This window comes from Pollachius pollachius (genome assembly GCF_949987615.1).
Source record: "Pollachius pollachius genome assembly, chromosome: 1".
Taxonomy (NCBI): Eukaryota; Metazoa; Chordata; class Actinopteri; order Gadiformes; family Gadidae; genus Pollachius; species Pollachius pollachius.
The window spans coordinates 49,584,855-49,598,213 of NC_136934.1; the positions used below are offsets into that span (position 1 = coordinate 49,584,855).

The 13,359-nt window shown below is 43.2% G+C and overlaps 1 protein-coding gene across 3 annotated transcripts in view; it reads left to right on the plus strand.

Annotated features, from left to right (window-relative positions):
• The first annotated feature begins 1,089 nt into the window (after positions 1 to 1,089).
• The window catches only part of mroh1 (maestro heat-like repeat family member 1), a 41,443-nt gene continuing 29,173 nt past the window's right edge, over positions 1,090 to 13,359 (plus strand). For 2 of the 3 annotated variants that reach the window (XM_079748415.1, XM_079748417.1), the window contains exons 1-14: positions 1,090 to 1,190; positions 1,959 to 2,056; positions 3,290 to 3,435; positions 5,350 to 5,481; positions 5,870 to 6,032; positions 6,248 to 6,346; positions 6,763 to 6,914; positions 8,122 to 8,262; positions 8,661 to 8,753; positions 9,520 to 9,598; positions 10,515 to 10,628; positions 11,336 to 11,409; positions 11,917 to 12,039; positions 12,894 to 13,001. In XM_079748415.1, coding sequence (XP_079604541.1) covers positions 2,035 to 2,056; positions 3,290 to 3,435; positions 5,350 to 5,481; positions 5,870 to 6,032; positions 6,248 to 6,346; positions 6,763 to 6,914; positions 8,122 to 8,262; positions 8,661 to 8,753; positions 9,520 to 9,598; positions 10,515 to 10,628; positions 11,336 to 11,409; positions 11,917 to 12,039; positions 12,894 to 13,001 — 1,446 coding nt within the window. In that variant the 5' untranslated portion in view covers positions 1,090 to 1,190; positions 1,959 to 2,034. The remainder of the gene's footprint in view (positions 1,191 to 1,958; positions 2,057 to 3,289; positions 3,436 to 5,349; positions 5,482 to 5,869; positions 6,033 to 6,247; positions 6,347 to 6,762; positions 6,915 to 8,121; positions 8,263 to 8,660; positions 8,754 to 9,519; positions 9,599 to 10,514; positions 10,629 to 11,335; positions 11,410 to 11,916; positions 12,040 to 12,893; positions 13,002 to 13,359) is intronic. The other variant, XM_079748416.1, reaches the window with a different exon arrangement.

Here is a 13,359-nt window from a genome sequence, read left to right on the forward strand (position 1 = left end):
ATTCATTGTCCAAGCCAGGCTGGCGCCTCATACAAAAATAATCCACAACTACGGTGCTGCAGAGGGAGCATCTAGTCACGACTGAAAAAAGACGATATAGCGATACAACCAGAGCCCGACATTCTCTCATCCTACCTAGTTAATTATACAGCATAATGTCAAAAAGGAGTGGACAGGACATCAGAGCTTTTTTTAAAGCTAAGCAGTTGAAGCTGACATGCACAGTAAGTGTGCTAGTGTCTTATGAGCTCAGCTAAATTAATATTATTCTAGAAATATGTCATTCTTGAGTTTTTTTAGCTAGCTAGCCTCTACCAGCGCGACACACTGTTGGCTAGCATGCCTAGTGCTACCGGAGTGTTTTGCCCTATGTGTTTTAACGTTTAGCTTTCCTATTTAAATTAATTTTGAATTTATAACAGTACGGATGATTTATTTTATTTTCACTTCGATGACGTTTCGTTAGCAGTTTGCAGACTCCACACTAGATGGTCGTAAATCATCCATATTATTTGTACCAAGTAACAACCATGGTACCAGGCAACCGCACACTTCAAACCAATATTTTGTCAAAAACCAATTACAATATTGATAACATATATACCACAACCAACATAATTTTTAATTTTTAATATATATATATATATATATATTTTTTTTTTTTTTTTTTTTTTTTTTTTTTTTCTGGGGGGGACAAAATGAATCTTGCCAAAAACTGGTGGGGACGCGTCCCCGGCGTCCCCGGCGTAATCGACGCCTATGAATATTGCTAGTCCAAACCCTATAATATTGAATTCTTTGAAACACAAAAAGCTTCAACATGAATCGTCCTAGCAGATCTAGGGAGCCTACCGTTAGACTCTTCTCTCCATTATCCTCTTCACTGTTATCAGAAGTGAACACAATACAGTTGAAGTTAACGGTGAACTACTACTCTACCACCCGCTCTATGCCTGTCAGTTGCTGCGCTGAGTGGGCGGGCCCTCCGCTTGAGCGGTGGGCGGGCCCAGGACATGAGCGGTGGGCGGGCCCTCGGCTTGACGCCTTCCTGCTGACTCGAGGCACATGACCAAGCTTGTTTACACCTGCGACGAGCAGCGGGGACGCAGAGGAGCCCTCAGTGTACTGCTGGACGACACCGCTTACGCCGAGCGACAACCCAACGCTGGGAAAGGGTTACCTTCTCTGAGGTGCGTGTGTGTGTTTGTGTATGCGTGGTGGAAGCCGACAAGCGACTGGTAGGACAATGTCAACGGGGTGGCTTTCTGTTTTTTATTTTGTATCTGTGCTAAAACGATGCTAAGTCTTCCGTAGCCGCTGCTGCTGATACCATGGACTGCGTTAGCTAGGTCCAGCACCTAGTCAAACCCAAACGCTGGACGATGTGTCATCGGACCATTTACGACGGCAGATATGTTGCAAGACGTGAATGGACTTATGTGAACTGATCAACTTAACGGTTGCCTTGCATCTTGCCTGTTACTGTCTTGAGCCCAGTGTGATAGCGGATGTGGTTGTATGATTGGTTTCATGATAACATTGTTTCTGTAACATGAATTGCAGATCTTTAACTAACCTAAATGCAAATCACCTGACCTTGTGGTTGCATGTCTGGTGACGTGTTTCTATGATATTGTAGTGTATGCGTGTACTGTGTAAGTTACTACAATATCTAATTTGATTCATCATCAATCAAAAAACATTGAATTAATTTAGTGTTATTTCTTGTGGTTATACCAACCAAGCCAGGCTGAACTATACTATTGACATTACATTCATAAGATTTGAATATTTCTCCAGATAACATAACAAATAGTCAAAATAAATCGCAAGCTACAGGTCTTTCCTTGTGCATCAAAGTACAACATGAAAGTCAAAATGGTAATCAATTTTTTATTGTTCATTTGTATTTAATACATATGCATGCATTTTTATGCATGCATATGTATTAAATACAGGTCCTGTGATCTTCCCAAGCCGTCTGTCCTAAGAGGCCAGTCCATCCTCAGCCATCCATCTCTTCTCTCAGACACCATGGACGAGACAGATGTTGAACGTGAGTAATTATACAATTGTATCATTGGGACTTTCTTTGAGACTAAGGCTTAATAACAAGTAATATGTCCGAGCGGTTTGCATTAAAGGATGTTGTCAAGGTGAGATGTGGGAAAAATATAAATATTTCTTGGCGAAGTGGGTTGTTTCCCTATTGACCTGAACACAATCTATCAAAGAAAATATATATCAATATATTTGAAAAGGGCACTAATTCCTATGGCTATAGGAATAATCGTTATGCACCTCCACATCTGCTTCAGAGACAAGCCATTGAGATTGGTACCCAGGATATGCCATTATCGATGGCTGATCAGGCCATTACTTCATAATGTATGGCATACATGTATTTCTTTTTGTTTCCTTGGTCCTGTACACTGCTATGATGCTTCACAACACAGTTACAGTCTTAACTGGGTTAACAGGGTCTCATTAAGCTGTAGCAAAACGGCATATGACATTCCCTAGTCCTTTCACCAGGGCTATATTGAACCTTAAAAAACTCAAGCCCTATTTCTCACATGTTTGAGTGGGACTTTTTTTTAAACATTCTCCGTTGCCATGCACCCTTTCGGACCAGTGCATTGATTCTACATGGGCACCTTCAAGCCCATGAATGAATGTTTCAGGAATTTCTGATTTAATTGGCCACACAGCCCAGGGAGACTGTGAGACTGTGAATGCATGTTGCGATGCACACTTGACGTTCACCTCAAGAGTCACATGCATCACAAGTGACTCAGGAAGTGAACTTCCTGAGTCACTGAAGTCCCACTCAGGCTGTAGTATCTTTTCTCTGGTGTGTACCTTGGGTGTTGTTTGCCCCCTCGCACTGTGTTGAATTTCATCCTATTTTCCATTTTTTAATTACGTAGTATGTATTGGTTTTGATTACAATGAGTTTAGTAAGAAATCGTGAAAATGATTCGTAATTATGGCCAAACGTTTTTGTGTTTGGATCTGCCGCAACTGTTCTCATACAAGACATGGCAAATCAAAGTTTCCATTAGGCTAGGTTTGGATATATTTTACTGCGACACAACTCTCTTGATTCCTCTCAATATGGCTGAGTGTCACACAAAAAATATAACAAATACAAAACTTTCATACAGAGTACTTTCAAATATTCAAGGTTGATCCCTGACCTGAAATTCTGATTCAATCTGTGGTATTTTATGAAAATCTATAATATGTGCAAAGTGTCCATCAATATAACTTACGGCCCTCGTTCCAGAGGTGACGCTGGCTCTACTGGACGGAGCCAACGACAAAGACGCAGAAGTCCAGGAGCAGGTGAGGAAGTCTGTCCTGACCCTGGGGAAGCAGCAGCCGGACAGAGTGTTGGCCATGTGCCAGGACTATCTGCTGAAACATCCCAAGGTAAGACAAAGTGTTAGGGGGGAACATTTGGCTCCGTCTTGCATCTTGGGGCTACTGAATGGCCCTCCTAATGGTTACTCAACTGTAAACTTTAAACTGATCTATGTACACCAAAACACTTTGGCAAAGTACTGCAAGCTCTCGTTATAATGGGTAGTCAAATTCAATAATAGTACTATTTCATTCAAAAGCTGTGGATTTCTGCTAATTTAATTTCCTCCAGAAGTTATGGTGAGCTAATGACTGCTGTTGTGTTGACCATCGTTTTTGGTACACTACGCTTCCCTTTTATCCTTGCAGCTAATGATAAGATCAACAGTTATACACACAATGTAATGGCTCAGTGTTGTTGACACCTAGATGCAAGGCCTTAGAGTGGATTATGATCATATTTCAACACATATTAGCTTTATTAGGGTATTATAATGTATAGGGTCTACTGTACAGGTAGGGCCAAGTTTGTTTGTCTGACTGTCTTAACTTCTGGTGTTGATTAATTTGGGCTCTGTTCACAAAATAATTCCTGATTGGTCCGTCACACAAGTCACCCCTATCTTTGATTCTACTGTCTATGGATTAGACTACTGCGCTTTTACTGGCTTGATATAAGCTGCTATGGTTCGGGTTAGGGTCAGGGGTTGGGGTTAGGGGTTAGGGTTAGGGTTAGGTTTAGGGTTATTCTGTGACGCTCTCGAATGTGCACAGCGAGGGTACCGTAGAGTTCTAAAGCATCAAGTTGAGTTGCATGCAACCCGGCCAATCACAGACAGAGTAGGGCGGGTCTTGGCGCGGCCATAGTAGGATTCGTAAACAAGCACCCTGGACGTAGCAGGGCCGTTGGACTATTCACCATGAAGCAGTTGAAACAGTCAAGTCAGAGTCTTGATGTCACCATCTGGCCACACACACTCACCATGACACAGTGACTTCCTGTGATACTCTCACATCTGAGTGTCTTGTGTTGGGTCAGATGATTGTTTGGCAACATTAGTCATAGAAATACACCATAGAAGTTACATCTGTGCCCCAGTAAACTACACGTGTGATATACTTTTATGCCCAGGCATATAATTTAGATAATTTTCTCTCCAGTAAATGAGCTGTTACCGATCTGTTAAAATGCTTCATAATGCTTCTAACCTGCGTGTAAATGTCACTCAAGCTCACATAAATTTCAGAACCTATCACCCACTTCCTGTCATATCCCACTCTTTATTTGTATTGACCTGAGTTGAATGCTGACAGTATAGGTCATTGATTATTTGTTAATTCAATGTGAATCTGCAAGATGCTACTACTTTATGTACACGCCTAACCTCAAAGTGGCCAGTGGTCACCAACCTTTTCACTTCCTCCGATTCATATTTTTAGGGCCTGTCCCTTCCTCTCACAAGCCCTGGTGGTTTTCGGAAGCACTAAGCCTAAAATGTGGGATGTTTCATCACAGAATTATATGTGTCACACTAGAGGGATGATTCTTTGACCAACTTCATTATGCTCAATGTTCACAGATGATCTTTTGACAAACACTGCTCACCTACTTTACATAAGCCTTACTTTCTGTGTGTGTGTGCGTTTGCGCGTGCATATATAAATATACATATTATGTATATTTATTTTCAATTTGCCATTTTTCTAACTTTACACATCAGGGCAGTCTGATGTACATTATGTTGCTCATAAAATAAACAGTTTAAATTTGAATAAACAGTTTATATTTGAAGGCTGTTGTAATTATTCATTTTTATATTTATACTTCATGAACTGAAGAAAACCAATATCGGAAAAAAGGTATCGGCAACTCAGTCTTCAGAACAAATCCGTATTTGCTATGGGCCTCAGGCAGTCCAGTGTGTTTCTGCCTGCCCAGCGCACTGACGTGTCCCCCCGCTGTGCTGCGTTCCTCTGCTGTAGCTGGTGGTGGGTCACCGCGTGGTGATCCTTCAGACCATCGAGCTCATCGCCGCCGACCGGCTGGAGGACATCGGCTACCCCAGGATAAAGAGCATCATCTCCCTGGCCTCCGACGAGATGACCCGCTCCAAGGTACCCAGCCCTGCCTTGTTTTGATGGCAATGTTAATGTCGAAGTACAACAAACACTACCATCGAGTCCATTGGACAGCTTGGCCTATGGTGAGACACAGGTCATGGCTGTCTCTGATTGGCTGAATTAGGTGTCATGTGATGCCAAGAAGAGATTTAATTTTTTTCAGTAGAATGATAAAGAAATTAGGACACTAAGTTGTGTATGTGCATCGCCACTCCTGTGAAAGCGAGTAAATTGAAACTTGTACAGCCTTTTGAAGTGAAGTATATTTCTTCTAGATACCAGTGGGTGTGTTTTTTAATCATCCTGTTAAGGGATTAGTTGTGTGCGTTGGTTGTGTGTGTGTTGCAATGCCAACCCTTTTCTAATTTCTCGGCTCGCTCAGGAAGTAATCCCTGACTGGCAGCAGGCAGCTAGTAATATCCTGGTTGCCGTGGGCAACAAGTACATCAATGACATCATGGAGGAGATCCTGACCAAGTTTCAGCCAGGGATCCTACCACATTTCTTTGTGGTTCAGACACTAGCGAACCTCTCAGATTCTAATGGCAAGTATCCCATCTCGCATGAATACACTCATTCACAGAGACGGCTGGATTTCCGCCTCAGAACTATCTAGACTTAATTTCGCATAACGGACACCTCTTTTACATCTAACATAAAACATAATATAATATGTGTAGTACTTGCATCATTTATCCAACCACCTGGAGTCCCTTGTGTCTATGGATATTGGATTTATCCCTTGGTTTGTGTTTTACAGTCTATGGGATGGTGCCCTTTCTCAATGCCATCCTTGGCACCATGCTGCCCATGCTAAGCATGGCCAGGCAGGACAACATGAAGTGGGTCTTCTCTTCAGGTAAAGACACCCCAAAGCCTTTGTGGTTTCGCCGCTTTCATCTGGTCCATGAGAACATGGCACATGTAGATAATCACAATGGATTTTTCCGTGAACAAAATGATGACTGCAGACCGTTGTATACCATATACGTAGGTTTACAGTTAATTTTTTTTTGTTTGAATTCGATTTAACTTGGGATGTAAAAATATAGAAAGGTCTCTTTAATGTGCTTTGGTCTTTTGTGACATCTCAACCTGCACTATGTATCTTTTTTCCATTCGCCACCTCTTGTGGCTCGATTCGCAGCCGCGGTTGTCTTAGCTGCAACGACTGTAAGCAACAGCTAGTTGCTGACAGTTTCTGCCCTCTGAGACTTTGCCTGCGTAACCCCAGCTGTTGATCCCCTCTGCTGTCTCTCCTCCGTCCTGCCACAGCCCTGTCCCATTTTAGCGACAGCATCCTGGAGTACCTGGCCAACCTAGACAAGGCCCCGGACCCCACGGTCAGGAAGGACACCTTCTCCAGTGAGATCTACGCCGCCTATGATATCCTCTTCAACGGCTGGCTCCAGAGCCGGGAGTCCAAGGTGAGGCTGTGCGGTTCACGTGTGGTAAACGCTAGATACCGAGGGAGTCACGTGGTATCACCATGTGACTACTAGACCGATGGCCGGTCACAAGACTTTGGAAGCACGCTCCGATATGCATCTACTAATGCATTTGCATTAGTACCGTGTTCAAACTCGTTTCAAACTGTGTTTGAAACAATGGTACCATGACACCACGAAGGTTTTGAATGCATCCATGCGTCTAAGATTTTTTTGACGTCAGAATGAATGGCAAATTAGTTACTACTAGCACAGACTTTGGTTTTTCCATTCCCGTGATTATCGTATTCATCACAGTGTACCTCAATGTGTTGGACAATTTTCCGATGGTTTATCAGAGTTGTATCAAATGCCGACCTGAATGGTTTTGTGGATGATATGTGTGCAAAGAGGCTGAACTATAAACCTTGATGATGAATAATGAATATCCCTCAACCCGAGTACTTAACTCCTTAGATAAACTACCAAATGATAGGAAAGGCAAGGGACATTCCCAAGTCATTTTCACTACGGTTGAAGAAACCAATCAAGTATGCCTTTATGCTTGAGTGACAGCAGGAACCTTATTATTGCCTAACCACACACCCACGCACACAGTTACTCACCTAGTCTCTCTTCCTGTCCTCTTTCAGAGTGGGTGTCTTGCTCAACATTGTGTGTGAGTTGGAATGCGGTAACACCTGGTGTAAACACAGGAACAACCACTGGAAGTGGATTGTTCCCTCCCTTAAGTCAGTTAACTCTATTGTCCATTTTAGCTATAACAAGATAAACTGGCTCCACTAGAGGTAAAATAGTCGTGGAACGGTGAAACACACTCTCCATCTATTTAAATTTCAGCCCTTGAACCTGGTCCGTCGGGATCAGTGTGTGTGTTATGATTGTTTGTCTGTCTGGGACACATTTTAATGGGATTTTTGAACAATGTGTTTTTCTGGTCGGTTTGTTTTAAATGGTAGTCTTATATTCTTATCTTATATTCTTATACTAAATTTATTTGGGGGCTCTTTATCTCATCTGCTGACTGTTATGTATACAGTCCTGTTTGTGTGTTCCTATCCTGCTGCGAAAAATCATTTTTAACGTTTCTTTTTGAATTTGACCTTGAGCTAGCCTAGCCCCCAGTGTAGCTGGTGGTAGCGGCCGGTCTGACCGATGTCCTCTGTTTGACCTCTGTGTGTTCCAGCTCAGGCTGACGGTGGCCGAGGCCGTGGGTCCTATGAGCCACCTCATGGCCAGCGACAAACTGGAGGAGCAGATTCCCCGGCTCCTTCCGGCTCTGCTGTCCATGTACAAGAAGAACAACGAGCATTTCGTCATCAGCAAGGTGAGCCGTCGCGGGCCGCCTTCAGCTTGCGGCCATCTTGGTTCTGGGCCGTTAAGAACTGAGAGTTGAAGGAGAGACAAACTGTCAGTTAATGTTAGTGCTGTACATTACTTTAACCTGATTGATATCTTTTATCTTGACCGTCAATGTGGCATTACTATTTTGAGAAGCCCACCAATATCCTCCCAATATGTTTACAATTTTTTTGCAGATATTTTTTATCTATATTAACACATTTGCACAACCCTTATCAATATTGTATGATTCTATTGTACGAACAAAATATTTATAATTATTTATTTATTAAATTATTATTTTTTTTATTATGAAACAAAAATCCTCTCTGTGATAATGTTGTTGAAAGTACATTAAAAGTCCTGTTTTGGTCCTCCCGGCAGAGTCTGTGCCAGGTGATTGATGCCTCTGTCAACATGGGCAGCCGAGTGTTGGAGACACAACTGGATAGTCTGCTGTCTGCCCTGCACCACCAAGTAAGAACATGTCCTCCTGTGTCTTTCTCTCTCTCTCTCTCTCTCTCTTTCTCTCGCTCTCTCTCTCTCTCTCGCTCTCTCTCTCTCGCTCTCTCTCTCTCACTTAAAATGATTGGCACGGTTAGTCACAGAGTCTTCCATTCCTGCAGCCTAGGTTTTTTTTTAAGTCATATAGTTTGTGATTCAACATTACACTCATCAGCTTTCTCGTGCTGTGAGTTCCCTGGGAGTCACTTGTCATGTGGTTGAGTCACCTGAGAGCTTGCGCTATATCACCCTGATGACCATATGTCAACAGTGCGCTGGCTGGATCAGCGATCTGTCAGCCAAGAGATGTTTGATGACTCATGGCTCTCATGTTCTTCAATAAAGATGATTTCAATGAATGGTGACAGCAAAACTACAACGCTAAAAATGTTTATTTGTAGAGCACCTTTCAAAATAAGGTAACAAATCACTTTGCAGAAGGTTTTTGAATAATTTGCAACATTTCATACTTATTTTCTAACATGTCCTTGTGCAACAGAAAAAAGTATTTTTTACGAAACAGATTGCTTCAACTAAAGGATCTCACTAGGTTACGAGGAACCAAATTCTGCAACATTTTCAGCTATTTCAGAAAAATATCTCATACCATAAATTAGAATATCACATCATGCTCAAAGACTGCAAACATATTTAGCCTTGAAGTTCAGCTGTGTTCGCTTACCAAGCCGTGCCGTGCGGGGGCGTCAGAAGAGTCATGTGACCTGTGTTCTGCCCCCAGGTGTGCAGTCCTGTGGACTACAGTAACCCCCCCACCGTCAAAAACCACAACGAGGTGCTGCGCTGCTTCAGCCTGCTAGGTACGTGTGTGTGTGTGTGTGTGTGTGTGTGTGTGTGTGACTCCGTCTGTCGCATCCATCTCTTTCCTCATCGACGTTACGTCATGTATCTTATTTTTGTATTTTCTGTCGGTTGTTAGTTAACCGACTCTGCCGAACATGGTTCTTTAGCACATCTTCATCTTCAACACATTTTCATCAAATGTGTAACGTTGCTTTCATAAGTCCATCACTAACCCCTGAACGTGTGATGGGAACATCATGTGATTTCTTTAATGGGCTGGAATGTCCCCGTGTAGGAATCCCCTTACTGTGATTAGCCGCTGGTCAAGGCAGGGTTAACACAGTTAGGTCCGTCTTGGAACCATGACTGCCAGACTCCCACAGCATTAGCGGGAAAGAGGAACAGATAGTCCTTTGTGGAGCACAACTACATGCATAGCTATGTTAACCTTCAATATTTGAGTCTTGTGTTTTATCTATAAAAACCATGATAAAATGTATGATACAATATTCAACTTCCAGCGAGTCTTTCAAAATACTTTGGCCTTCGTTAAACTAAAAATCAGTTGTAGGGCAGAGTGAAGACCATTCAATATTAATTTTGCTTCTTAAGCGTCAGATTTTGATAAAATTTGGCATGAATCCGGCATAAAATTTCTCTAGATTCCAGATCTAGTTTTTCAGCTATTACAATAGTGACACAATTAAACGAAAGACAAAATGATATCACTCTTCAGACAGAGCCGTGATGCAAAGCTTTCAAGGAGAGTCAGGGGAACTTTCTTTAAACTGAATAATAATGGTGTTTGATACCAGATACTAGAAAACACAGGCGTGATTCTTAGGACTATGATGCTGTCGCCCTCAAACATCCTTGCGCTTTGCCTCCATTTGTCGTCTCATCGTTGTGGTTCTCCTCCCTTGTCTCTCGCAGCCAACGCCTTCCCGGACAAGCTGGTGCTCTCGGTTCTACAGAAGCTGGAGAATAACAACGAGAGGAATAGAATGGGTTCCCTGGCTGTCCTACGACACCTCATCAACTCCAGCAGTGAGCGCGCACGCACGCACGCACGCACGCACGCACGCACGCACGCACGCACGCACGCACGCACGCACGCACGCACACACACACACACACACATACACACTTGTTATTCCATTGAAGTTGGACTATGGGTAGGACTACCCTCACTCTTAATGAATCGAGTTTTACCCAGAATGCACCGCTCCTTCGCAACATCCCAGTAGTGTGTCACTCGTTAGCTGGAAGCAGTCATTTCCAATATCATAGTATTCGGTCATATCTTGCGACCGTTTGTTAAACATTTTATTTGGTGACCCTAATTTAGAGTGATCCTGGAGAAATGGTAGATCTTGCTTTTAATAAGAGCGAAATAGCTCAACAGAGCAATGGTGTTTTACTTTAAGTACTGGTCACATGCTCTGAGACAGACACACACACACACACACACACACACACACACACACACACACACACACACACACACACACACACACTCTCTTACTCACGTACTGGCTCACACAGATTATCCATGTTTACTTTTCGACCGTTGCGATTACTGGCTAGGAAGTTTGCATATCTTTGCAAGCCAAAGGCAGAAACTTTGGCCACCAACCTTATGACACCTCTTCGTTACTTTTACAGTAATATTAACCTTGCAGTGCACCTGAACTCATTGATGAATTATTGTGCACATATGACTTTGAATGTGTGTGTGTCTGTGTGTGTTTCAGCTGCCATGATGGAAACGAAGAAGCTTATCATCCTGGCCAGCATTAGACAACCAATGGCCGACCACGGCAATAAGGTTCAGTTTCACTTTCCCAGATAGGAAATTAAGGAGATTTTGCTCATTTTAACACCAATAGCAGTAAAACTAGTGTCAACTAGAGAGACTGCTCCGTGGCCATCTCTCCGTGAGACAGTATTTGATTCCCTCTGATAACTGTGATGACCAAGGCCTCATCAGGCCTAGAATGGTTTAATGTGTTTCAGGGCAGGACGAAACAAAAGTGGAGGCAATACTGCTCCATCCAGTGACCTGCTGTTATTTCAGTCGCCGTCAACAGTTATAGCTCACGGTCAAAGTTTGCTCAACACACCAGGGAAACGTGCTCGTCGCTTCTTGGGTCCTTCTTGACATCCCGCTGTTTTTCCCTTCCTCCTCCTCCTGCCGTTTCCTTTGAAAAGAAGCATACTCGTGTGTGTGTGTGTGTGTGTGTGTGTGTGTGTGTGTGTGTGTGTGTGTGTGTGTGTGTGTGTGTGTGTGTGTGTGTGTGTGTGTGTGTGTGTGTGTGTGTGTGTGGTCCCCCAGGTGAAGAGGCGGGTTGTGCAGGTCATCAGTGCCATGGCTCACCATGGTTACCTGGAACTGGAGGGCGGAGAGCTCCTGGTGCGCTTCATCGTGCAGCACTGCGCGCTGCCGGACACATACCAGGTGCCCCCCCCCCCCCCCCCACACACACACACACACACACACCACGTCTGTAGGGGGGACGTGTTTGTCATCGCTCTGAAACATTGGAGTTCGCTACTATTACTGCCTACTATTTAACAATTATTGAATAATTGTTTTAGTATATGCTACACGTGAACACTCCAAAAATAAACAAGACAACACTTTTTGCCGGGATTTATTAGTTTTTATTAGCGGTTGTTTACGAGACGACCGTCGGACACCGCATTAGAAAACAATGTCCCGAGTTTGAGATCTCAAGCATGGGATATTGCTCAATATCCCGAGATAGCGAACCAATGAAATCGCGCCATCTTAGGAGGTTCACGTGTTGCATATACTAATGTTGTGGAGCGGGAGCACTGAAATCACTTCACCATTTGCAAACGCATACTACTCTGGAACCGTTCTTCTCTGATTTCAAAGCGGCGTTATCAACGTGCGCCCATCGAAATGCCTCTGGACGCAATTGGGTAGCCCTTGAACCAATCAGAGCACTGAAACGTGTGACACATCAGTGGCAGCCATCTTGGTTGTTAATTAAAATGTTTCAAGGGTTTGATAGCGCAATCTTCTGTTCAGCCGTCGTGTCAGGGCGTGGCCAGATGCATACATGCCAGAGCAATAAAACATGAGCTTGCAGATTTGTCTGCTTCCCAGGATAATGCATCCGTGTTGATGTCACCTTTCATCTGTATAAGAAAGACTTATCTTGTATTGAAATATATGTAAAAAAATTAAATTGAACATATACAAATATAACATAAAACGTATGTTTTTATGTTGTTCCTGTGTGTGTGTGTCTGGGTGTGTGTGTGTGTGTGTGTGTGTGTTAGCGTGGCCCAAAGCCCACTGATCCAGAAGAGGTCTCTAACGAGGCGTTGAGGAGCATGTGTGACGAAACCCTCCATCTCCTGACCACCACGGTCAGCCGACTAGCTGACGTACGTAACCCCTCCCCCGGCTCTCTCTCTGTACCCCCATTATACCCCCCACAGCTGCCTAGTCAATACCGGCTACTTGAACAAGTACTATTTCTACGTTTAAAAAATGTAATTGATTGCGTTTCCCTGAAACTGTTTGCAAAGTGACAGTACAATCAAATTGAATTGATTTCATCAATGAAAATGTACCCAAAATAAAGGTACATTTCATTGGGAAGTTGAGTAAAGTTAAAGTTAACTAAAATGCAACACCTTCAAACATTGTACATTGTATTGCTAACCCTAACCCTGCTCAGAAGAATCCATCCAAATCTGTCCTACCTTTCCCTTTTTTAGACGTTTTAAGAAACAGCAGCAC